The following is a 26,800-nucleotide window of genomic DNA, read 5'->3' as shown; positions in this document are numbered from 1 at the left end:
GGGAACAGCCCCCCAGAGCTCCAGGCTCCCACACAGAACCATCGCGGAAACAGCCTCTGGGTCTCCAAAGCTGACCTTAGCATCACCCAGGCCTCCAGGGAAGGTGTGTTCCTGGGTACCTGAGGCTCACGGTCACGTCCCATGCAGCAGGGTCCTTGTAGGACCCTGACCTTTTACAAAAAGGCACCATTTAAAAATTCATCTCACTGATGACTTCAGAATGCAAGAAGCCTCTGCTCCCGGCGCTGAGAAGGGAAGATCAGAGAGAGACGCCTTGAGGGTCTCTCCCCATCCCACCCAGGCTGCCCTTATCCAAGAGCTCCCAATGTAGAAAATCAGGTAATGCAGACAGAGTAAGGTGATGTACCTGCACAGGTGCACACTTCTATCTAGAGCTGTCACACCTACACACTGCCCTTCTATCTTATTTCAAGGAAGGCATTTCTTTTTTTTCTTTCTTTTCTTTCTTTGTCCTCCAATTCAACCTTCACACTGACAAACGCACAGACTCAGAACGACTTGAAGAATGGTCCAAAGGACGGAGCTCGCATCTCCGCCCGGGAAGCCGGCTCAGAGCATCAATTACTAATGTGGTCTGCAGCACAGCCCCGGGGCTGGAGGGAGCTCTCATTGCTCGGTATCTGTGCCCTTGGCTGGGGGCTAACTTCCTCCCCCTTCTTGCCCCGGCGTCTGGTACTTTAAAGTCAGAAGCGGTCATTCCCTGTGAAGGTAACTAAATTAATTTCCAAGGGACCGGCGGAGATCACGGTGTAGCTGTTATTCAATGGGTAGGAATAGAAAGGAACAGCGAAGGAGGAGAGAGGAGATATGATGGTGGGGAGAGAGAGAGACCAGGTCGGCAAGGGAGAAACAGAGAAGGAAAAAAAAAAGCCCAGTTTGCAATGACAGCCCGCTTTACTGGCTCCAAGTGAAGGAAGGACAGGGTTGCCTTTTTGCGTTTGGACTGATTTCAACGCTGGGCTCTATGAAGGGACAGCAAAAGCTCCGTAAGTCGTAGGAAATGTCGGGCTCAGAAGAGATGGGCAGCTGCTTCTCCGTCCTCAGCAAAGATGGGCGTGACACGGGGCCAGTGAGCGCTGGGGGCTTATATCAGCTTCCTGGGCTGCTGGAACCAATGACCCCAAAACAACACACGTTTACTGCCTTCCGGTTCTGGGGGTGAGAAGTCTGACACGGGTCTCACAGGGCTGAAATCGGGGTGTCGGCAGGACTTGGGGGAATCCACGTCACTGCCTCTTCCAGCTTCCGGAGTTGCATCCTTGGTTCCTGGCTTCTTCCTCCAAAGAGCAGGGTTCCATCTTGAAATCTGTCTTTTGTCGCCTTCTTGCCTTCTATCTATCTGACCCGCCCACCCCGCCTCCCTCTGGTCAAGACCGTTATGATTATATTGGTTCCACCTGGATAACCCAGGACCCTCACCCTTTCTCAGCATCCTTCAGTTACTCACACCTGCAAAGTCCCTTTGGCCACATCCAGGAACCGATTCAGGGATTCTGGGATTCAGGATGGGGATGTTTTAGGGAGACCATTATTCAGGAAACCACAGGAAGGGAAAAAATACGCTGAAAGAGAGAGTGGTGTTTGGTGGATTTTGGAATGATGTGGGAAAGACCCTCCCAGGGCAAACCCAGTGGCTGGACGTCTCGTCCCTGTATGGTTGACGGTGTCCAACTACGATGTCAGAAAACATAAAACCACGACTGTTCTACAGATACACCGCGAGCCCGTATCAAGGGCTTTTTGAACCTCATTCACGAGGGAATGTGTGCAGTGTTAAGCCTGGTCCCACAGCAGCTGCAGGGGTTGGTAAATATATACAGGATTCTGGACTAAAATGGAAAAGTCAGATACAAAGCAGGCGGGTGTCCTACAAGGCAGTAAACCTGCCACATCGGGGTTATCTGTTCTCTGAGGTGTAGATCACTGACTACTTCACCATCTTCTACAAGTTACCAAGTGACCTGACACAGCTGGGTCCTTAATCCATACCCAAGAGTAATTCACGGAAGGTTACAATTGCAGAGGGTCAAATGCACCCCCCCCCAAGACGGTTTGGTTTGATAACATTCAGATGTGACATTGAAAGGGGGCACTGGATTGCTTTTGCCTCATTTCTCTGGTTTGTACAATTCTTACAAATAATGCTGTAACTGAGCAGGACCCTGTGAGTCCTTCCTGGAACAGAAACCCCTCCCCCCATGTCCTCTGCTTTCCTGTTGTTTGTAGAAAAGCTTTCACCTCTTAGTCCTTCCCCGAGTTCCAAAGAGCAAATTTAATCACAGAAGTGGGAAAATGAGAAGCAAAGGGAAACAGTCAAGCATGACAAAATAATCATAATGTAGCCATTAAACAAAGTCAAGGACCTTAGTTCCTCCTCAAGGGCTATAGATCATATTCTGAGCCATGTCCTGTGAGCTGTTTTGCAGATACTGAAACCCCAGCAGGTGGGAGAAGTCACCTGCATGCTGCCCACCAGCATGGAGACGCCAGACCAGCTGGGACCAGAAGGTTGATGATGTGGACTGCCGATGACCTCCCTGCCAGCCAGTCAGAAGAATGTCCACCAGCTGATCACACACTCACCACGCCCCTCTCTCACCCTGTCTTTAAAAGCCCTCCCCTGAAAGCCATCGAGGAGTTCAGGCCTTTTAAGCTCTAGCTGCCTGGACTCCTTGTTTGGCACCTGCAATAAACGCTGTACGTTCCTTCACCACAACCCAGGGTCAGTAGATTGGCTTTGCTGCACGTGGGTGACCGGACCCAAGTTTGGTTTGATAACAGTGTGTCTGACCATCTCGTTTCCCATCTGGTTACAGAAGAGAAGTATCAGAAGGTATCAACAAGTGATAGAGTGGCTGCCCCGAGATGCCGTGAACGACCTTTCTGGGACTGGGCTAAGAGGGGACGACCCTCTCTGGGAGATGCGGGGTCTGGGATGTAGGCTGTGACGCATCTCCTCGTCTGCACCTCAGAATCAGGTCCACGCACTACTGAACTGTCTTAGAAGAAAAGGTGATGGGCAGCTTGGAGAATGCCCAGGATACTGCCGGACCAGAGAAAAGGCAGGGCCCAAGCAACATCATGCCCCAGGTCCTGGGCGGACAGGCCAGCTCGGCTGCCCCAGCCAACACTGGCCTCACACAGGAGATACCTGGATGCTGCCCTGAACCCATCCTCCTGCTGCCTGGAAGGACCACACCACTGCCATGTTGAGAGCTGATTCAGGACCACCTACCCTAATCCTGCCTCACCAGGTTTGCGTGATTCCCCCCTCTCCCGGCAACTGTGTGACTGATGGAGCAGGTTCACCTGGCCTGTCCCAGGGGCAGGAGAAGGACAAAGAAGGGAAGATTCTGCCTTTGCCACGTGCCCGGTAGGAGACAGACTCTGCCCATGAGACAGAAAATGTTCCCCAAACATGAGGGACATCCAGATGCTGGGTGACCTCTGATGGTGACACCGGCTCCATCCTCCTCTGATGGTCCAGATGGGACCATATTCACCTCTGCAGAATTTCACAATGCACACAGATGAAAAGATTCTAGGAACAGTCTCCAGGTACTGTTTCATTAACAATGGGCTTCTTTTTTTTCCTTTGCATTAGGTTAAAGTCGTTAAAAAAAATTACTGCTAGTGATTTTTGTAATGGACATGAAATTCACATTATATAAAAGTAACCATTTTAAAGTGAAAGATTTGGCGGCATTTAGTACGTTTATAATGTTGTGTAACCATCACCTCCGTCTAGTTTCAGAACACGCTCATCCCACCAAAGGAGACCCCGTCCCCATGAGCAGTCACTTCCCATCCCCCTCCCCCAGCCCCCGACACCATGAACCCATTTTCTGTCCGTGAATTTGCCTGTTCTGGACGTTTCCTACCAATGGAATCACACACTGTGTGTCCTCCTGCGTCTGGTTTCTCTCACTGAGCATCGTGTTGACTTAGAATCTATATGAAAAAAAATCACTGAATCATAAGCCTCTACATTCTGTAAAAAGATTCACATTCAGACCCACAATGTGACGTCACGATACACCTATTCAAATTGCTAACCTAAACGCACTGATAATGCCGAACTCTGCTGAGGATGTGGGGCGGCTAGAATTCCCACAGGATGCCAGCAGGGACGCAAGGTGGGACCGCCTCTCCGGAAACCAGTTTGGCTGTTTCTGATAGGTTAGCATCCTCTTAGCGTATGACCCAGCAATCCTACTCACAGATGTTTATCCAAGAGAAACAAAAACTTGCATTCACACACAGACCTGTACAGGAATGCTGGTAGCAGCAGTCTGCACAGATCACCCCCAAATGGAAACCCACGTGGCCGTCCTTCAGCGGGGAAAGGATGAACTACACACAATGTGTGCATAAAATGGAGTATCACTCGGTGATTAAAAGGAACGGGCCATGTTCCTTGCGACGACTCAGCAAAGTGCATATTGCTGAGTGAAGGAAGCCAATTTCAGAGGGCTAAGTACTGCAGGATGTCACCTATATGACTTTCTGGCAGAGTCAAATATAGGGACAGTGGTCGCCAGGGATGAGGGCTGGAGAGAGGGTCTGACTGTGAATGAAGAACCAGGACGAGCGAATACTCTGAGGTGACGGAAATGTTCTGAATCCCATCGGGGGTGGTGGTTCCACGAATCTGTACATGAGTTAAAACTCACATGACTGTCCTGCAAAAACGAGTGAATGTCTTATTGCATGTAAAGTGTTTAAAAGAGCTCTGTGTTGAAAAACTTGAAAATGGAATTACCCTATGATCCCACAATTCCACATCTGGGTATTTACCCAAAAGAAGTAAAAGCAGGGACCCAAAGGGATATTTGCGAGCCCAGGATCACAGCAGTGTTATTCACAATAGCTAAGAGGTGGAAACAATCCAAGTGTCCATGGATGGTGGATGGATGGATACACAGCACACGGTCCATCCACACAGGGGAAAATGACTCGGCCCTGAAAATGTGTGAAGCTCTGACACAGGCTACAACATGGATGGCCCTTGAGGACGTGATGCTCAGTGAGAGAAGCCAGATATAAAAGGACACATCCCGTAGGGTTCCAGTCATATGGGGTCCCTAGAGGAGTCCGATTCCATAGCGACAGAAAGTAGGATGGTGGGGGCCGGGGGCTGGGGAGGGGGCTGGGGAGTGAGTGTTTAATGAGGACAGAGTCTCAGTTTGGGAAGATGAAATGTTTCTGGAGACGGACGGTGGGGATGGTACATTAAGTACATCGTGAATGTACTTAATACCACTGAACTCTGCGCTTAAAAATGGTTAAGACGGTACATGAAACACGCAGTCTGTCTCTCTCTCTCCCCCCCCAACAAGGGTCCAGAGCTGAGCTGCAAATGGTACCGAGAAATCGCGATTCCAGAAAGGCCAAGCGTGTCATAGCCCCTTGGTGCTGCCGGGATCCTTGCCGGATCCCCTCACATCCCTGATCACCATCCGCGGGGGTGGGCAGGATATCAGCTCCAGATGCGGAAGCTGCATCTCAGGGCGGTGCACCTGGTCCGAGCGTCCGGGCTGTCCGGTGGGGGTGGGAGGGATGGGGTGGGAGGCACGCCCACCAGCGTCTCCCCAGCATCCCAGACCCTTAAGCGCTGAGAGGGGGAGCCTGGGACACCTCCCCTCGGAAAAGAAAACAGCAGTGTTCACCAGCTGGGGGGGGGGGGGGGGGAGGGAATCTCAGCGGCTTTTTCGTTGTTGTTGTTGTTGTTTTTAATTTGGTCTGAAACGGACTGATAACTCACTTGGAATTTTAATGTGCATTCCAGCTCTGCAATTCTAAAATCTAGTGCACATAGCTTTGAAGGGCTTAGTCTTTGGAGTGACCCAGGGGTTCCCCAAAGGGAGTAATCCCGACCCCCAGGGGACACTAGCAATGTCTACGGACATTTTGGGGTGTGACGACTGTGGAGGGGCTCCTGGAATGTGGTGGGTGGAGACCAGGGATGCTGTTCCACAGCCCCCAGTGCCCAGGACGCCCGCATCAGAGTCGTCCAGCCTCAAATGTCCACCTGCCCAGGTGGAGAATACCTGGGGTAGCCAATAGCATCACCCCTTATAAATTATGCATATATGTATACATACACATATATATATGTACACACTCATATGCATGAATCGAATTGTGAGAAAACCCAAGGTATAGGCGTCTGGCCACTTGGTCCAGTTTCCTGGCTGTGTCCTGACCTCCCTCCCTTACAAACTTCTAAGACACGTGCGTTCTCTGGTTTCGCCCATCGGGGTTCCATCCATCATTTTCCAAGCAGAGAGCTGCCACTTGCACTGCCTGGAAATGCTTTCGGTTCTTTTCCTCAGGATATAATTTTGCGTCTCTAACTTAACCAGGTGCGATTTTTTCCTAATACCCAAGACACATCCCGACAGCAAATCCTGTGCCTGAATCACCTTGGACGGTTTTATAACTCCCTCCAGCCCCGGGAAGGGTGCGTCATCATTTATGCATGGCCTCTGAGGTCCTTCCAATCCTAGGAAATCGACTGTCATATTTCATGCCGCTTTGGTACTTATAAAACCTTCCACGGAGAGAATTTCAAAGACGGGCAGAAAATGATGGAACCCAGTGGGGTCTATTTCTTTCTATTTTGAAGGTTACTGAAACTCTTGTTGTTTTTCCGCCTCCTTGCCCTTCAGACACAGGGAGACAGAGTTTTTAAAGGAAGCGGGGCTCCTGCTACAAGTGAGCATTAAAGGCTGCTTGCCTTTGCCAAGGACGCCTGAAGGTCAAATAACTAAAATACAAAGTGAAGTTGCCAACAGCCACTGATATGCAGATCTATGGCCCCGGTGGCTGGGAGGCTGGTCCACTGGCTAGGGAGGGAAGGTCTGCTTTGGACCGGAAGCTGCACATTCTCGATGTGAAAGGATGACCTTCAGCGTCCTTCAAAGGCAGGCTATGACCTCGAAGACAGAGGAGAGCTGTGTTTTGCTTCCTAGAGCCTTGACTCTATCTGGAAGTGAAGGGTTCGACCCGCTACACTACAGGACCTCATGGACAAGACATGGCTGCCCGGAGCGTGTGCTGAAAGCTTCATTCGAAACATCAAGCGTCGAAACGTCTGAGGCGTGGAAATATCGTCCATACGGTCCAGTGGATGGGGGCCTGGGAGCCCAAGGCGGGGACACCTTGTTTGCAGGATGCATAGACGGTTAAATAAGATGATATTGGAAATTTTTTTTTTTTTGGAGTAGAGTTGCTTTACAATGTTGTGTTAGTTTCTGCTGTACAATGAAGTGAATCAGCTATATGTATACCTATATCCCCTCCCTCTCGGACCTTCCTTCCATTCCCCCCACATCCCACCCACCTAGGTCATCACAGAGCTCCGAGCTGAGCTCCTGGAGCATCACAGAGCTTCCAGGTTCCAGCTGAACCTGCTATACTGCAGGTTCCCACTGGCTACCTATTTTACACATGGTAATGTATTTATGTCAAACCTAATCTCCCAATTTTGGAAATATCCTGGCATAAAGTAGGAACTTCCTAAATGGAAGCCCCACATCTCCTGTCTTATTTCCCAATCTTTTTGAAAAGGAAACGAACACCCGTATTAGTTATTTTTGATCTGATTGAAGCAAGAAACAACTTGAGGGCTGTCCACTATCTATGACAGGATATAATACCCAAGGAGCCCACCATGGGGGTGTTCCCGCACCGGCACCAAGCAGTTAGCTTAGATGGACAGGAGTTGGGCGTAACCCCTGCTCGTGGAAACCGAGGACGATGTTCGAGGTCTGTCAGAACCCACAGCATCACACTATGTCAACCCTACCATCGCCGGGGTCGACATCCCTGGAAAAATGCTCTTCTGGCCCTCTTGGGAATCCCGGCTCAGGAAAGCTATCCCAAGGGGAGAATGTCTTATGCAATCCTGGTGCAAAGGAAAAATGGAAGTGGACGGTCAGGCCAGACCGCTTCTGCTCCATTGATCAGTTTGGTCCGGTTCAGAGCACCGCCCGCGAATGCCCAGTGTGTGGGGCTGAGAAGAAAACACAGCCTTGCTGGGAGGTGCTTTGTATCTGCTTCGTAGCAAGTATTTAATTGTATGGAGGCGAGATTCACATAACATCCAATGAGTCATTGAAACTGGACAAATCAGGGACGCTGAGCACATTCACCATGTTGTGCAACCACCACCTCTATCTGGTGCCAGAACCTTCTCATCCCCCCAGAAGGAGACCTGTCCCCGTGAGCAGTCACTGCTCCCGGCCCCTGGCAAACACTAAGCCACTTTGTGTCTCTCTGGAGTTTACTACTGTGGGTATTTTGTAGAAGTGGAATCATATACGATGTAGCCTTTTGTGCCTGGAGTCTTTCACTTAGGATGTTTCCAGTGTCCACCCACGATATACCATGTATCAATACTTCATTCCTTTTTCATGGCCAAATAATACTCCACCCGGGGGATGTAGGTTAACCCATTTTTAACGTCCCTTTACTTTCCTAAAACAAAATCACAGATACCTACAGACAAATGACCATAAAGTGATACCCATTTGAACATAGCAGTGCTTGGACCTCCCCCCCGCCCCGCCCGGAGAGGGTGAAACAGTAAGGGGATGTCTTCGTATGTTGGATCCCCAAGATGGTGCCGGCTGCCCCAGGCCTAGAGAACTGGTAACTCAAATGCCACGAGCTGCCGCCTGCCCTACGGTTTCCCCAAATGCTGAACATTCAAGCCAAGGATAATCTTCTATGAATGCAATGGTTGCTCGCCTGGAAATTCAATCTCTTGCACTGATGTGTCAACAGCCGTGAGTTCTAGGCTGGGGTTAACCATAAACAGGGTTTCCCCTATGTGAACGTCTAGCCAGATGTGAAGAAGTCATGTGAGGTGTGAGAACATCTGACACTGGTTACCCTGTCCTGTGCCTTGTAAGAAATCTAACACGCTGGCCTCCTCCTGCCAAATGCTAGTGCGAGGTCCACTCAGGGTGCCCCTCCCCGCCTTTCCCCGCACCCCGGAGAAAACAGCCACTGCTTAGAAGCACCAGGATATCAGGAAAGGAGTCCAGATCACCAGGTCCACGTGATTTGCACCAAACCCACAACGGCGACATGACTCATACAGGAAACGTATTTGCAGCCTTAAAACGCTCTTAGATCCATCCTCTTATTTGAGTCTTATAACCATAAAAGACCCATTGAACAGAATGGGACACCGGGATCCTGGAGGGTAAACTGTTTGACCAAATTATGCAGTTGGCAATAGACATTTCACATTGTTGCTGCAAATCAGAACATGTTGTCCACCTTAAAGAGATACAATTCCTATTTGTCACTGATACCTCAATAAAGCCAGAAAACTAAATATTCCTCCCTTAAAAAGACATTCCACACTGCAGATCAGAACATGTTGTCCACCTTAAAGAGATACAATTTCTATTTGTCTATTTTCTATTTGTCGCTGATACCTCAATAAAGCCAGAAAACTAAATATTCCTCCCTTAAAAAAGTGTTCCTCTTAGTTCCCATGCTATTTTTTTCCTTTCCAGGATATTTTAAATGAAAACGTTTTATTGTATCTACACATCTGGTACCACGGTAGAGCAGAAGTCCCGCAGGGTCTTTTAAGGACAAAACAAGTAGGTTCTGGGTGAATTAGAACAGATGTACTTTTTAATGCATTCCTGGACCCATGACAGTATAAGGATTATTTTTAATTCTATATACTTGGGGATTTTTAAATACCCATTGAAGTAACCCATGGGGTAAAGAGGAACCATGAAAATAAGGACTGAACTATGTATCTATGAGATGCAGCCCAAGGGACAGACAGAAATGAGGACCCTGCGACCAGAAATATGAAAAGTAAAAAATAAAGGGCAGGCATTGGCTCAGGAAGCCCGACATGACATCCCAGAATGAAGGCAAAGAATGAAGGGAAAAAAAGGGAAGGAACAGATGTAGGCAATATCACCAGAAGTTCTAAGCTAGCAATAAACGCAAAGATTGCTAAAAGACTGTGAACTTCAGAAAATGCTTCACTGAAGAGAGCCCCAGAGACTGAAAAATTCTCAAGCTTTTTACTACGTACAGATGCTCCCCCATCACACATGCAGAAACCCCGGATGTCCTCATGTCTGGGATCGTGTTTGTGTTTTTGTGGCCGTCGGTAAACAAGCTACGGATTTAGATCCATCCCCTAGGATACTGGTACCCAGACGACAGAAAATACAACCCCAACTCATTTCTCTGGTTAAACGACAAATTCAGTTGACTACGGAGCTTGGATGGAGAACCATGCCTGGCGGGGATTTACCCCTAAGCATCCTTCAAACAGAACGCATACCGTCTTGCTGTCCACTCGGCAAACCCGGTTGGAGACACGGCACATGTTAGGAGCCTTATTTGATGGATGAAGAGTCGGAAACACAGAGACCAAAAGGCTTAACGAGGATGCTTAACAAATGTGAGACTAACACTTCCCAAGGAAGAGCCCACATGGGAAATGGGCAGGGTGCTACCTCCCGGACCCATGGGTCACCTGAGGAGCTCCTAATCAGCCTCCCAACCTGTCCAGCCTTGGAGGGAGCCCGGTGCACCTTCTATGGTTGTATTTCCTCATAGCCAAGATGAGAGGTATTTTCGATACAGGCACCCTCAAAATCCAGTGGGAGCCGAGACAGAGGAAGCTTCAACTGGGTCATATCGGACACAGACCCCCCTTTGCAGAGCCCACTCTTTCCCGTCAAAAGTGCCTCTTATCACGTCTGGTACCATCTCCAGTTTCTAGGCATTAAGACCTGATATCTTTGAGTCCTAATCCCACCCTAGACAGCAAGCTCCTTTAGGACAAGAGCTCTGTGCCACTCAACTTTGAGCTCCATCCAGTGTTTGCTCAGAGCTTGGCTGGGTAACCTTACTCAACACATCATTGCCGGATGGATGGATGGATGGATGGATGGATGGATGGATCGATGGATGGATCGATGGATGGATGGATGGATGAGGTGGTCGTTTCCACTGTCGTACAAAACTCATTGATGCTACATGCAGGGAACTGAGAAATACATGCACCATGGGTCCAATTACTGAATCAAGACTTGCCCAGGGATGGAAGGTCATCCATCCCGGTGTGTATGCACACAGCCCCGTTCCCAGGCTCCCTGAACGACAGCGACAGGTGTAAACCCAGGATCCCCAGTGCCCACCACGCCATGGACGTGGCCTTACTCACCCAGTGGTCCACGAGACTTCTCCAGCTGCTGCGAAGTGTCTCTGAGCTCTGAGGAATGTTCCACAATCAGGTGTCGAGGGAACATGGTAACTTCTCCAGAACTGTGTCCTCTCTCTCCCCTGGTGGACGAGCGACATAAGGCCGGTCATACAAAGAGGAGGAGCCTGTGAGGCCAGGGTCCTACACAGTCCAAATTGCTCTCAGAGCCTAGCTTCGCCCAGGGACTGCAGCATCTTTCAGGGGCCAGCAAGCTTGTTCTCAAAGTGACAGAGGATGTCGGACTGGCCAGGACTCTTCCTGCATCCTCATCCTGAGTCTGTACCTGGGAACCAACTTTGTGATGCTGCTAAGAGTAGCTGGCACTTGTGTACTATGACCTCAAGCCGTAAAGGGCTCTCTAGTGATGTGCAAATGCTCCAAGGTTGGGATCTTCCTGGAAGTCAAGATCCTGCTCTGCCATCCTGGCTGTCCGGAAATATTAGACAAGGCATGTCTCCATCTTGGTTTGAACATACAAAGTAATTCTAGTTCTGAAACACATCAGTCAGGGCTGTAGGGCTTAGCAGAACATCTGAGCAGCTCTGGGAGGGGCTGGCGCCCAGGGCTGGAAGCTTCAATCTGCATTTGCCTGGCCCAGAGGGTCTCAAACTTGCCTGAACAAGAGGATGGCTTGAGGAGGTCTAATGAATGCTGGTGCCCAGAGGAACGAACTTGGGGATTCTGCTGATGGTGGAGCTGAGCATTAGTGGTTTTCAGAGGCTTCCCCAGTGTGCAGCCAAAACCCACTAGCCTTACTGGATCTCGGGGAGAGGTCTTCACCATCCATGAAAGGTAGGTTTGAGCGCATCAGTGGCCGGATGGAGGGTGTGCTGGGGGTGGGGGGGTCCTTATTGGGTGCAGACTTGCTCCTCTTTCTTGAGGTTGGAAGGAATGTGAGCAGAGAGGGCTACCGCATTTGCAGTTCCAGGGCAAAATGAAAATGTGGGTCCTTGTTCACGCTTCAAGAATTTCAATATGGCGGCCATAGGGCATTAAGCCAACAGACGTCCTTATGAGCCCAGGGTCCCGGGTAGTGACATGGGTCACTCGCCCAGGAAAGCGGCCTTGGGTACATATAGAAGAAGCCGTGACCTCCGTGGTTTTCCAGTTCACCAGAAAAGGAATGGATGTTTCCTGAGTTTCCAAGTATCCAGTTCATGTACCACGCAGTGGATTGAATATTTTCTACCAAAAAGATATGACCACGTCCTAAACCCTGTTACCTGTGGATATGACTTTGTCTGCAAAAGGCTCTTGACAGATGTAACTAATGAAGGATCTTGAGATGAAGAGATCATTCTTGATTATCCGGATGGAAGTGAAGGGTCTGAGATGAGGTCCTCCTGGAGGAGGGTGGCCCTACATCCAATGACACTGTCCTTATAAGACACAGAAGAGGAGAGACACAGACACAGAGAAGAAGCCACATGCAGACACAGGCAGCGATGGGAGGGATGCGGCCACAAGCCCAGGGACGCCTGGAGCCCCCAGAAGCTGGAAGAGGCGGGAAGGATCCTCCCCGGGAGCGTCTGGAGGGAGCACAGCTCTGGGACATCTTGACCTCAGACATCTGGTCTCCAGGACCGGGGGCTGGATGAATTTCTGTTCTTTTCAGACTCCCAGTTTGTGGTCCTGTGTTACAGCCGCCCAGGACACTCTTATACACGACATAATAGTGAGCTGTTTGAATAAGCAGGGTCTTCCACTGGGACCATGCGCCCCCATCTTCACACAGTGATCTGAGCCACGGGCCACCAGGACCCACAAATCGTCTTGTGGCTTCACACCGTAATCATCACCTCCCCTGCAACTGTGATGAAGGGGGACAGGAATCTCTGACCCTCTGGCAGCTCTCTTCCTCGTGCTGGTCCATGGTCCCCGGGAGCCTCCTTGTCACCCTATGGTTCTCCCGGGAAGGGTGTCAGGATGTTTCTTATCCGAGCGGACGTCCTGCAGAGTCTGCGCACCTGCAGAAGGGGCCCTGGTTTGTTCCTCTCAGGCCACCACATGAACAGTCCCAGACGCTGCGGTCTCAGCTCTGCCAACCACAGCAGGATGCAGGCGAGGAGGTAAGGACTCAAACATACACGTCCTGGTCTCCTGTCCTTTTACACCACCGTCTCCTGGTTGCACGACACAGAACTCATAACATCTTGTTCATCTGTAAGGAAAACATGGTCTCTGGGGTTAGACACCCCTGAGGTTCCCACCTAAGGGTCAGCAGGAACTTGAAACTGGGTGAGACACCGAGTCTTTCTGAGGCTAAATGCCCACCCATACGACAGACTTACAAGGCTCCACGTGGCACACAGGGGTCAAAACCCAAGGTCAACAAAGTATGGGCCTCGGATAAATCTGACCTCCCCCCTTTTTGTAAATAAAGGTTTATTAGAACACAGCCACACACGTTAGCGTAGTGTGTGTAGATGCTTGTGCGTCATATGGAAGAGGTGAGCAGTTGTAATAGATCATAAAGCCCTAAAATATGAAGATATTTATTAACTGGTCCTATATATAAAAAGTTTGCTGACCCGGAAACCCTTTCTATCTATCTATCTATCTATCTATCTATCTATCTAGTGTAGTGTGAACGCCACTCTGGAAGAGCTGCTGGCTGTTATTCCAACGCATGAATGTGCTGGGGGCTGACGTCAGGTTTGGGGCCTCAGCGGGATTTTGCCAATTGAGGGAATGCATGGTTAGCTGACCAGTGGTCCCTGGTCTTGAAATTCAGGGTGCAGTCTGGCAGGAAACACACAGAGTCCTTTTGCTAGCATTCTAAATGTCTGATCTCTCCATGTTGGAATTTGAGAACCCAAGAGCCAGTCTCAGAGAGAGGATCGAGCCTTCCTTGCCTGACTGGTGGGTGAAGCAGGGCGGGCCCGGGCGCCCAGGCAAAGGTCCGCTAAGCTGCTAGAGATGCTCACATGTGTCAACAACTGTATGAGTTTCTTGTAACAAATTACCATCAAGGTGCTGGTATCTTAAAGCAACTGAAATTTATTCTCTCTCAGTTCTGAAGATGCGGAGCTGAGCTCCCTGAAGAGGCTCCAGGGGAGGGTCCTTCCTGCCTCTTCCAGCTTCTGGGGGCTCCAGGCGTCCCTGGACTTGTGGCCGCATCCCTCCCATCTCTGACTCTGTGGTCACGTGACCCCCTCCCTCTTCTGTAATCAGTTCTCCCTCTCCCTGTTTCCAATCAGCAACCTTGTGAGTACATTCGCCCTACCTGGATAAGCTAGGATGGTGTCCTCATCTTAAGACCTTAATGACATCTGCAATGATTCTCTTCCCAATAGGAACACATGTGCAGGTTTCAGGGGTTAGGATGTGGACATGTACCTTGAGAAGCCACCATTCAAGCCACTACAGAGGGAACTGGATGAAACCAGGATGGTCCCACCACTGACCTGTTTCCAAGGCATAGAGGGCGGCCGTCACGCTGCTGGAAGATGAGGTGTCTGCAGACCCTGGAAGGTCCACGATCAAACTAGTTCAGGAAGAGCCTGACAGACTGCGATGGGCACCCAAATCCAGGGAGGCACGGGGCATTCGACATGATGGTTGTTATTACATTAATATCGTGGTCTGAGGTAGAATCCAAGCCCTGCACACATCTCCAGGAGAGGAACATGCCTGTGTTAACAGACGATGAAATGAAGAAGCAGATACCAGAAGAGAGGCTTCATGTGACCACTGAAGGGCAAGTGGGCAGCAAAGCTGCCATTCTTAGACTAAGGCCCTCAAAAATGGTGGGGGAACGTGCAGACCAGCAAACCCTGTGCAGCTGAATCCCATGACTGGTTTAGTCCAGGCCCCGTGCCCGTCCCTGTCCTACAGACCCCACAGTGACAGGTGTCCAGGCCCCGTCCTACAGACCCCATGGTGACAGGTGTCCAGGCCCCGTGCCCGTCCCTGTCCTACAGACCCTATGGTGACAGGTGTCCAGGCCCCGTCCCACAGACCCCATGGTGACAGGTGCCCAGGCTCCATCCTACAGATGCCCATGGTGACAGGTGTCCAGGCTCCATCCTACAGATGCCCATGGTGACAGGTGTCCAGGCCTCGTCCCACAGACCCCATGGTGACAGGTGTCCAGGCCCCATCCCTGTCCTACAGACCCCATGGTGACAGGTGTCCAGTCCCCATCCCACAGACTCCATGGTGACAGGTGTCCAGGCCCCATCCCACAGACCCCATGGTGACAAGTGTCCAGGTTCCATCCTACAGATGCCCATGGTGATAGGTGTCCAGGCCTCGTCCCACAGACCCCCATGGTGACAGGTGTCCAGGCCCCCTCCTACAGACCCCATGGTGACAGGTGTCCAGGCCCCGTCCCACAGACCCCCATGGTGACAGGTGTCCAGGCCCCCTCCTACAGACCCCATGGTGACAGGTGTCCAGGCCCCGTCCCACAGACCCCCATGGTGACAGGTGTCCAGGCCCCCTCCTACAGACCCCATGGTGACAGGGTCCAGGCCCCAACCCTGTCCCACAGACCCCACGGTGACAGGTGTCCAGGTCCCCTTTCTTACCCCGTGTCCTACAGAATTCCCTACCCCTCTGTTGAGGGTCTTTCCGTGAGTCACGGGGTGAGAGCCCTGATAGATGCCCTAATGGCGGCAGGAAGCCCCTAGGACCTGGTCCCCCTAAAGATGGTGGGGCAGAGGGTTAGGGTGGTTACATGACCCTTGATCAACAGACTAAGGAAGGCTCACGTCTCTCCCTTTCCAGGACCCACAGATCAGAGCCGCACCTCCGGCACAAATTGCGAGTGAGAGAACAGGGGACACAGGACACCCTCAAAGCCACCAGCGCCCAAGAGTCCCAGGCCCCCTTGAAAGTGTTCGTTTCACCCGGATGTTTCTACCCCAGGGTCCTCGGCGCCTCTGTGCTAAGCAAGAACACCGCCTGCGTGGCTGGCAGGGTTTAATGACTCAGGGCACCCGGTACAACTGGACACATTGGGGATCACGAGATTCATGGCTGAGGGCCAGCTGCTTGGGGTCGCACTCAGCATTCCTCTTCTCCTCAAGTTCCGGCCCAGGGCAAGGAAGCCGACGGGAGACGCTGGGGAGACAGAGCCCCAAGGGCGGGGGATGTGAACGACGCAGACACGTGGTCCAGCACAGACACACCTGCGCACGCCTGGCAGATCACAGTCTCCCCGGCGGGTGGCTAACCCTAGAAGACCTCCTGGGTCACGTCGGCGATGCCCGTCATCTGGCAACTTCTGGCCCACAGCTCTCGCTGAAGCTCCAGGTCGTACGTGACCCCCAGAGACTTGGTCTCTTTCTCGTTGTAAAGATAGCAGCCCCCACGGCCTTCCAGCGCTGGGGTGACCGCCGCGTAGACGGAGGTCCGGGCTCCCTCATCCGGGGTCTGCAGGGAGAAGGAAAGAAGAACAGAGGTCAATTTTCAGAGCAGAGACACGGGGGTCTCCACGCTCACAGACACTGTGGGTGAGACAGCGCCTCCGACCTTCTTCCATGGACTCAGGCACAAAGCTGGGCCGGACAGGCTGGGGCAGCCCAGCCTCCATGGGTGCAGGAAGTGGGCTGTACTTCCACATTGGGTTAATCCATTTCGATAGATGCGTATGAAGACCCCAGTGTAAATACTCAGGTCTCCAACTCTTTTCTAAAAAGTTTATTTTTATTGAAGTAGAGTTGTTTACAACGTGGTATTCGTTTCTGCTGTCTGGCCAACGCCTGATGAAACCGAAATGCTTCCTCGTTGGCTCAGAGCAGATGACGGTTCCGCCTCTGTGTTGAACGCACGACATTTAGCAATTTGAGGTGGAAACGTCGAGACGGCAGAAAGGTTCTTGGTTTCCATGCAGTGAGGAGAGTTACAGCAGGAGAACTGTAAGTTCAAGAAAAAGCTTGAAAGGCTGAGAAGAGATTGAGAAAAGTGGACCTCGGGCAGTAGGAGGGAAGGACGAAGGTTTGAACGCCAGACACCCTGTGTTTTGGGTTGGGAGCTGGTCCCTGGGCACGGTCAGTGGATTAGAAGAAGACGTGGGGTGGTGGGGTGTATATATATAACTGTGTGTGTGTGTGTGTGTGTGTGTGTGTGTGTGTGTGTGTGTGTGTGTGTGTGTGTGTGTGTGTGTGTGTGTGTGTGTGTGTGTGTGTGTGTGATGGAGTATTACTCAGCCATGGAAAAGAATGACATAATGCCATTTGCAGCAACATGGATGGACCTGGAGATTATCGTACTAAGTGAGGTCAGACAAAGACAAATACCATATGACATCACTTACATGCAGAGTCTAAAAAGTAATACAAATGAACTTATTTATGAAACACAAACAGATTCACAAACAGAAAACAGAGCTACAGATACCAAAGGGGAAACGGGGGCAGGGATAAATTAGGAGTTTGGGACTAACAGACACACACTATTATATGTAAAGGTCCTACTGTACAGCACAGGGAACTATATTCAAAATCTTGTAAGAACCTGTCATGGAAAAGAATCAGAAAAAGAACATAGATATATATATAAAACTGAATCACTTTTCTGTACACCTGAAACACTGTAAATCAACTATAATTTTTTAAAAACTCAAAAAAAAAAAAAAAAAAAAAAAAAAGAACCGGTGGATTAAAAGAACCAGGCAGAGAAGTTCAAGGGATTAGACCTTGTGGGAAGTGAGGGGCTTTGGGGCTACGATTCAGTGTCCAGAAACCTACATAATCCCCTCATGTTACTGTCATGACGATGACTTGTCAGGAGCTCATCGCATGTAACACACGTTTGGAAATCCGCTCAACACGCCTAGCCCTGGTCCTTCTCGTGTGCCTCTAAGAGTGTCCCATTGTGGGATCCTCAGGTACGCACGCAGGCCAGGAAACAACCCCACGGTCACGTCTTTCTGGATTCAGACGTGCTCAAAAGGGCCATCTCGGAAGTCGTGATGACAAATGTCCCCCGGCACTTATAATCGGGCTGGAGAAGGTTAAGAAGAGAAGCGCAGGGCAAAGCTTCCTTTACTCCACGGAGCCGTCTGACAGGCAGAGAAGCCGCGACTCTGAAGGTATTGTCTGGAAGACCAACACCTCCCCGTGTGATCTCCCAAGAGGGCTGTGTACCCACCTGCCAAAAACACTGGACATGACAAAGATGGGAAACTGCGGAGGGCAGCCGGGTTAACTGTTCCTTTGATGTTACCGGGTCCCATACTCAAGGAAGCAAGATCCTGGGACCCTACGGTCAAGACATGAGTTGACGAAGACAATCTGAAACATATGGGCGTCTCCCAGGAGGAGCCTGTAGGTTTGCAAGAAAGTCCGCAGAGGGGAACACGCATTACTGGAAAGCCTGTGTTCTCATGTGCTGGGACGGGGTGGGAAGGGGTGGCCATGGGTCACGTCTCTTCAGGAAAAAACATTCATTTCACTGTAGCAACGAGCTCCTTTAGACAGGATTCTACTACTTTTTTATGGAGATAAAGTTACACAATGTTATATGTCAGTTATAAAGTATAAAGCATATTGATCTGACACGCAGTCTTATGAAGACTCCTAAGTGTTTGGGGGTTTTTTCCCCAAGTGCTGATAGGGGTTTTTTCATCTTATTTTAGTTGCAGTTTCCAACTTTTAGAAACGCGTAGGTCACCTATTCCACCAGTCCCAAGTCTCATCCTTGTCAATTCGTCAGCGTTGCTCCGATGCTTTCTCACATCCGGTTTTCTGTATATGCCATTCTTTTCAGATGTATTAAACAAAAAATCCTCCAAGAAAAAAGGATTTACTCGTTTTAAATAGGAGACGCTGCCTGCACGTCGCATGTGCCCTGAGTCTGTTTTCTGGGAACGGATGTTGGATTTACCTGTCTTCCTGGGGCGGTGGCTAGGACCAGGGTTCTGTTTCCACCTCAACTGTGATTCGATTCTGGTGCTGTCCACCCAGAGGTGGCAAAGCCTGTGCATGTTTATGGCCTCAGTTCTCCTTAACGGCGCTCACCACACGTCTCTGGGGTCCTCCTGCACTCCGGACCCACTGACTAGAGGTCCTGGGGTACCCAGGACCCCCGCAGGGCTGAGGATTTCCAGGAACGACTCACAGAATCCAAGACGGCATCTTCTCGTGATTCCACTTTTGTGATAAAATCCAGACCGGGCACAGCCACGTGTAGAGCGTGGGCCGCAGGGTGAGAGCCGGGAGGGTCCCACACATACATTTTCCAGGTGATTTTCCCTTATACGTTATCACAAGACAGAGGAACTGCTCTTCCCTTCAGTGGTGTCTGAGACGTTCTTCTTAGGATGGACTTACACCTCCTTGGCCAACAGATCCTTCAATCGGCTCCTGGGACGAGCTTGCTTCGTAAGTCAACCGTTCTCCAGGCCGAGGATTCAGGGGTCCATGCCCAGAAACCCCCTGCCGTGCTTCACCCCCAGAGTGAGTCACCTCCATCAGAAACACCTGCTCTGTTGCAGCCGCAGGCTCCCCCGCTCCTGGGATTTCCCTGGGACGTGTCCAGCCCTCTCTAGAGGCTGCTTCTTTTGGGTCCTCCAGCGGGCCTTATCTGGGGGTCCATTTCCCCCACACGTTGAAAGTCCTCTTGTCTGGGTAACAGTGCTTGTGGTCCGCATGTCCAACTAAGACACAAGGATGGCAGTTCCAGAAGGTACTGTCTGTGGTGTGCCGGACATGAGCGTGGGATGCCCAAAGGGCACGGCACTGGGCCCAAAATTCAGCTACTGTCAGGAGACGGGATTACAATGGAAATCTGTTGATCATCCTGTTTCTGAAGGAAAGGGACTTCGAAGCACAGACATATACCCCCGTGCACACACAGTCACACGCACTCACACATTTACACCCATACACACACACATTCACTTGCACACACATATATACACCCATTCACACACACATTCACACGCACACACATATACCCCCACGCATACACACATTCACATGCACACACACGCATTTACATGCACACGTTCACATGCAAACACACATACCTCCATGTACACATTCACATGCACACACATACCTCCATGCATAGTCACATGCACACACACATATACACCCATCCACACATTCACACACATTTACATGCACACATTCACATGCAAACACACATACCCCCATGCACACACACATATACCCATGCACACATGCATTCACATGCACACACACACCCGTGCACACATATACACCCACCCACACACCCATCCACACACATATACCCCCATGCACAGTCACATGCACACACACCCATACACAGTCACATGCACACATACATATACACCCATACACACACATTCACATGCACAATCACATGCACACACATCCACATGCACACATATACCCCCATGCACACAGTCACATGCACACATTCACATGCACACACATATACTGCCATGCACACACATTCATAGGCACACACACATACCCTCATGCACACATTCACACACACATGCATTCACATGCACACACATATACACCCATGCACACAAATACACTTACACGCATGTACACACACTCACCCAGGGTGGCCCTGCCCAGCCAGGTAGTTGTCTGACATAGAAAAGGACAGGGGGAAAAAAAAGAGCTGTTCTTCATGCTCGTGCATCTCACGGAGAATTAATCTCATCCACTTATCCCACTTAAACACATGATAGATGCTGGGCTAAAAACAGCCACCCCCGAGCATCTGCAGACATTTCCAAGCCCTGGGCAGATGATAAAGATAGAAGAAATGAGACTTCATTTGTACTTTTTAATTCCTAAATGTTTTGACAGCTCACGAAATGGACGGTTTTACGCATTTCTTCTTCCCGACATCCGATGTCACTGTCCTAACCCTCACCCATCAGGGTGATGACACATCACGCCTGAGTGAAAGGAAGGAAGTCTGGTAGACGCTGAGATGCACACGTGTGTATAAGCAGGCACACGTACACTCGGTCACATGCACAACACACACTCCCTCCCACGCCCAACGTTAACTTTGGGACATTTAGCTACATCCTCTGGAGGAGCGAGTGGCACCAAAGAACTGTGGGTCCCAGGACCAGGGTTCAATTTCTGCATCACCTCTCGTGACCCAGGAGACCTTGCTAAAGCCACCACTCTCCGTTAGCCTCAGCTTCCTCACCCAGATGCCAGGTGTTTGTGTGGGTGTCCGGCCCCTGATGCTCAGGTTCTGCCACATAGACCTGAGACCAGCAACGTCCATGGCGGGTGGGAGATGCTTCTTAAACAGGTGTCCAGTGAATGCATACGTCCTGCTATGGATGGAATGTGTGCAACTCCCGAGTTCATACACTGAAGCTCTTATCCCCGATGGGGTGCTATTAGGAGATGGAGCCTTTGGGAGGGGATTAGGGTTAGATGAGGTCATGAGGGTGGGGCTCCCAGGATGGGATTTAGTGTCCTTAAAAGCAAAGAAGATACCCCAGAGCTCCCTCTCCACCACGTGAGGACACGGCAAGAAGGCGGCATCTGTAGGCTGGCAGGAAGACAGCCTCGCCAGGGACTAATCTGCCCACACCGTAATCTCAGACTCCCAGCCTCCGAAACCTGGAGAAACAAATGTCTGTTGTTTAAGCTGCCCAGTCTGCAGTGTTCTACTGGGGCAGCCTGAGCTGATGACTACATGTCCCAACTCTATATTTAAACGAGGATGTCTTCAGGTTATCCAAAAAGCATGAAGAGGAAATAACCAGCACCCCTTTCCCCAAATCCTTTTGAGCTAGAACCCAACAGACAAAAAAGGTCATGGTACTGGTCCAAGCAGCTTCGGTGGGAGCAGCAGAAACTCCTGCAGCACTTACGTGTGCCAGGCGCTGCCCTGAACACCACGAGGGAATCCTTCTGAAGCATCCCCCACCCCCATTCCTAATGATGCCTTCGAAACACGTCTCGGAAACATCCCCGTGGCACCCAGGCTGTGCCGGATATTGGAAAACACTTCGTAAATGTTGGCACATTTAACCTGTATCCCAACACGACGGCGTGCACACAAATACAGCCTCTAATTTACAGAGGAGGACATGCAGGGATTTTTTTTAACATATTAAAAACGATTCAGTTTTATGAATGAACACATATTCAATTCACAGTTCATCGTCTAAATAATGCATTTCAAAAATCCGCTGCAGGATCCTTGATCAAAATAAAGATGACAAGCGTTCGGGAAACATCCTTGTTCTGATGACACCGTGGACCTGAGGACGGTACCTCCTACGATTTTTTAAATGAAGGCTGTACCTCCCAGGTACACCTGCTGCAGCTCCCAGCACAACTGGATTACCTGTCCCTGTTCACTTGTCATTGATAGGAGCTCTTCCAAGCATGAGGAAGTGTGTTTCCTGGGTGCCATGGGCTGGGAAATGAGAGTCGGATTCTGAATCGATAACAAGATGCTCTAAACAGTGGTCCCTCTGGGATAAACAACATCTCCCATTTTACCTGCAGCTTAAAAAAAAAACAACTAAGATCCTCTTGGAGACTTGTAAGAAAGCAGAGATGTCTCAAATGTGAGGCCAAACCCCGGTAGCAAACAGGGTGGCTTTTATCAGAGGCTTCGGAATCCCTGAAGGACAGACGCACGCCGGAGGCCTGGGGCGCAGGGCTGGGGAGACACCGCGTATTTACAGCTGAAGTTTTTCTCTGCATGAAGCCAAAAAGCCAAGAGAGATCATTTAGATAAGAGCCCCCGCGCCCCTGGAGCGGAAAACCAGCAGAGGTGATGGGTCGAGGGCTGGGTGCAAGCGCACAAAAACTAAATAAATAAAATAAAGCGAAGGAAAGAGAGCAGAGGGTGGGGTTCGCACTGTGCATAACAGAGCCGTGAGCTGTGTGCGGTGAGAGGGGAACACGAACGCCTTATAACTACGTAATTATCCAGGGCTTTACAGTGTTGCAAATGCTTTCCCACGTATTATGTCAGCAATGCTCACAACAGTCTTAGGAGATGGTATTATCCAGAATTAACAAATTACGAAAATGAGGGGCAGAGAGGACGGAGGGGAGGTGCTGCACGGAACGGCCAGGTCTTGCTTCTTCCAGAGACTCCAACCCTCCCCATCTTCCTCATCAGTCATGATGGGTGCGTCACCCACACCCACGGCCTCGTGGGTCGCCTCCCTTCCTGCCTGCATGTTTGCAACCACAAATTCCATCTGCACCTCTGAGCTGCACACAGACGCTCAGAGCAGCCCAGCTGGCACCCAGAGGTAGAGACCCTACGGACACACCTCAGGGTCAATCATCCTTCCATCCCCACCTGCCAGTTCCGCCATTTCCTGGACAGCCACCACCATGCACCCGACTTCCCTGAGTCAGAAACCCCAAATGACCCGAGTCTTTCTTGGTTCACTTTCCACGGGCAAGCAGTCAAGACGGCTGACTTGGTCTCTAGAATCATTTTCAAAATGAACTCCTTCTGCCCCTCTGCACCGGCCTCTAACCAGACCCCAGGGCCATCCCACCACGCCCTCCAGTCCACGGGCTGCTCTGTAGGCTGGGTGCATCTGATCCTACAACATCGCTGTTTTGGGGTTTTTTTTTGAAGTATAGTTGATTTACAATGCTGTGCTAATTTCTGCTGCACAGCAAAGTGACTCAGTTATACACACAGACACTTTCTTTTTTCATATTCTTTTCCATGATGGTTTATCACAGGATAGAGAAGAGTTCCCTGTGCTCTACAGTAGGACCTTGTTGTTTATCCATTCTATATATAATAGTTTGCATCTGCTAATCCCAAACTCCCACCCATCCCTCCCCCATCTCCCCTCCCCCTTGGCAACCACAACTGTGTTCTCTGTGTCTGTGAGTCTGTTTCTGTTGGGTAGATAAGTTCATTTGTGCCATATTTTAGATTCCACATGTGAGATCACATGGTATGTGTCTTTCTCTGTGTGACTGACTTCACTCAGTAGGATCATCTCCAGGTCCATCCATGTTGCTGCAAGTGGCATTATTCTGTTCATTTTTATGGCTGAGTAATATTCCACTGTGTACATGTACCACATCTTCTTTATCCACTCCTCTGTTGATGGACATTTAGGTTGTTTCCATGTCTTGGCTATTGTAAACAGTGCTGCTATGAACACTGGGGTGCACGTATCTTTTTGAATTAGAGTTTTGTCTGGATATATGTCCAGGAGTGGGATTGCTAGATCATATGGTAGCTCTATTTTTAGTTTTCTGAGGAATCTCCATACTGTTTTCCATAGTGGCTACACCAACTTACATTCCCCCCAACAGTGTAGGAGGGCTCCCTTCTTCTCCACACCCTCTCCAGCATTTGTTATTTGTAGACTTTTTAACGATGGCCATTCTGACCAGTGTGAGGTGATACCTCACTGTAGTATCGATTTGCATTTCTCTAATAATTAGTGATGTTGAGCATCTTTTCGTGTGCCTACTGGCCACCTGTAATAACACCACTATTGACATCTGTTATCGGGCGTCCTGGGAGGAGGTCCAGACCCAACATCTAAGACACTCATTGGGGCTGGGACCAGTTGTCCTGGGGAGAATGGAGATGGGGGTAGCTCACACCGTTTGTGGGGATCTGGGGTTCTGATGAGGGACCCAGCAGACAAGGGAGAAATGACAGTATGGCCACCCTCATCTTGAGCTATTTCTGCATCACTGATGGTCCCAGCCTGGTTCAGGCTCCTTGGACCTTAGCCCAGCCTTCAACCCCCTCCAAGGGCTGCACCTTTCGTGTCCTGCGTCCACTGCAAGGGCAGATCATTGACACCGTCCTCCTCCTTTCAGCACTCATGAAGACTGCTGAGGAAGGGAGTACCCACTGCCTGGTACGATGTTGGGACATACCTCCCGATGCCCTATTAACTGTCTTCACAGCTCTGTGCAGAGAGATGTCACGAGTCTGAAGGACATCACACCCTAACTCCCTGCTCCATGCCTCCTAGGGAATCCCATCTGAGGTGATGTGATCTTTTTTTTCCCTAAGGTGTATAGAAAATGGGAGATGTTATTTATCCCAGAGGGAGCACTGTTTAGAGCACCTTCCTGTCTATTCAGAATCCGATATGCATCTCCCAGCACACGGCACCCAGGAAACACACTCCATCATGCCTGGTGCGTGACGTGCACCATCCTCAGATCACGGTATCGGAAGGACAAGGATGTTTCTCGAAAGCTTGTCACCTTTGCTTCGATCAAGGACCCTACAGTGGATTTCTGAGAGACTTTATTTAGACTATACTATAAACTGTGAATTTTAATATATGTTCATTCATAAAACCGAATCGTTTCTAATGTTAAAAAAAAAAATCCCTCCACGTTCCCCTTGGTAAACTGGGGGCAGGATTCGTGCCCGCCCCGTGGTCTTGGAACACAGATTAAACACGCCGATGTTTACAAAGTGCTGTGCGACATCCAGCACGTCGTGGGCGTCATCTGGGCGTTTCTAAGACGTGCGTCAAAGGTCTCATCAGGACGGGAGGGGCTGATGCTTCAAGAAGGACTCCCTCGTGGCGTCCGGGGCAGCGCCCGGCACAGGTAGGTGACGCAGGCGCCCACCTGAGAGGTGAGTCTTATCAACGTGCCCCAGAAGGGCAGGATCTGAAGGCAAGGAGCTTAAAAAGCCACAAGGTGATGGTCTGGACACTTGAGATCTAAGGAGAGAGGGGAGTGTATGAATTTCCTCTGGGGGCTCTTGGGAACTATCACAAAATCACGGCTCAAAACAGCACAAAGGTATCATCTTCTTCCAATTCTAAGAGGTCGGGAGCATACAGTGGATCTGGGCGAAAATCCAGGTGCGGGCAGCGCTGTATTCCTTCTGGAGGTGTCGTGGGGAGAGTGTTTCCTTGCCTCTTTCAGCTCTGAGAGGCCACTGCATCCCCTGGCCCGTGGTCCTCTGTTCCACCTTCAAAGCCAGGAAGCCATGACCTCTGCTTCTGCCGTCACTTCTCCCTCTCTGACCCTCAGCCCCCCAACCTCTCTTATGAGGACCGCTGTGATGACCTTGGGCTTCCCCTGGGTCACCAGCATCTCCGGCGAGAGGCTGACCTCCAAGGAGCCTGGAGTCATGGATGGCGGGTCCCTAGGACATGATGGAATGTCAACTGGGGGTGTCACATGTCTTAAGCTGCTGGGACAGCGTGCTTGTACCTGGATGCTTGGTCCCCGACAACGGAGCAGCTCAGGACGCAGAGGTGAGACAGAAGGCTCCCTGGACGTGTGTCCCTGAGGTGCTTAACCAGGCCTCTCAGCCGCTGAGCGCATCCATCCGAGAACCAGACTTTCCGATCCGTCTTCACTGGACAGATTTCGATGCACGGTGAAGGGAACCAACCACGGCCAGCCATATATGTTATCCTGACAAGGGCACACTGCACAGGGGAGACGTGATCGTTTGTAATTGGAGACCTGCTAAAGGGAATTTCAAAGGGCTTACTGGACAGGAGCCCGGACCAGGGGACCAGAGGCAGTCAGCACTGAAAACCGTGGTACGATTTTTTCGTGGTACGCGTTGACCTTGAGGGGGTGGGGGGAGGCAGCCAGGATGACACCC

The 26,800-nt window shown here is 50.5% G+C and overlaps 1 protein-coding gene across 1 annotated transcript in view; it reads right to left on the bottom strand.

Annotated features, from left to right (window-relative positions):
• The window catches only part of LOC101337417 (polyprenol dehydrogenase), a 327,160-nt gene that overhangs the window by 117,291 nt on the left and 183,069 nt on the right, over positions 1 to 26,800 (bottom strand). Inside the window, exons 7-8 of the mRNA XM_033849920.2 lie at positions 14,686 to 16,657; positions 11,240 to 13,439 (exon numbers count right to left, since the gene is read on the bottom strand). Of these exons, the coding sequence (XP_033705811.1) occupies positions 16,460 to 16,657 (198 nt within the window). The 3' untranslated portion in view covers positions 11,240 to 13,439; positions 14,686 to 16,459. The remainder of the gene's footprint in view (positions 1 to 11,239; positions 13,440 to 14,685; positions 16,658 to 26,800) is intronic.

The sequence above is a fragment of the Tursiops truncatus genome, chromosome X, assembly GCF_011762595.2.
Source record: "Tursiops truncatus isolate mTurTru1 chromosome X, mTurTru1.mat.Y, whole genome shotgun sequence".
Taxonomy (NCBI): domain Eukaryota; kingdom Metazoa; phylum Chordata; class Mammalia; order Artiodactyla; family Delphinidae; genus Tursiops; species Tursiops truncatus.
Note: the sequence above shows the minus strand (reverse complement) of the source record. Positions and strands in the feature narration are given on the sequence as shown.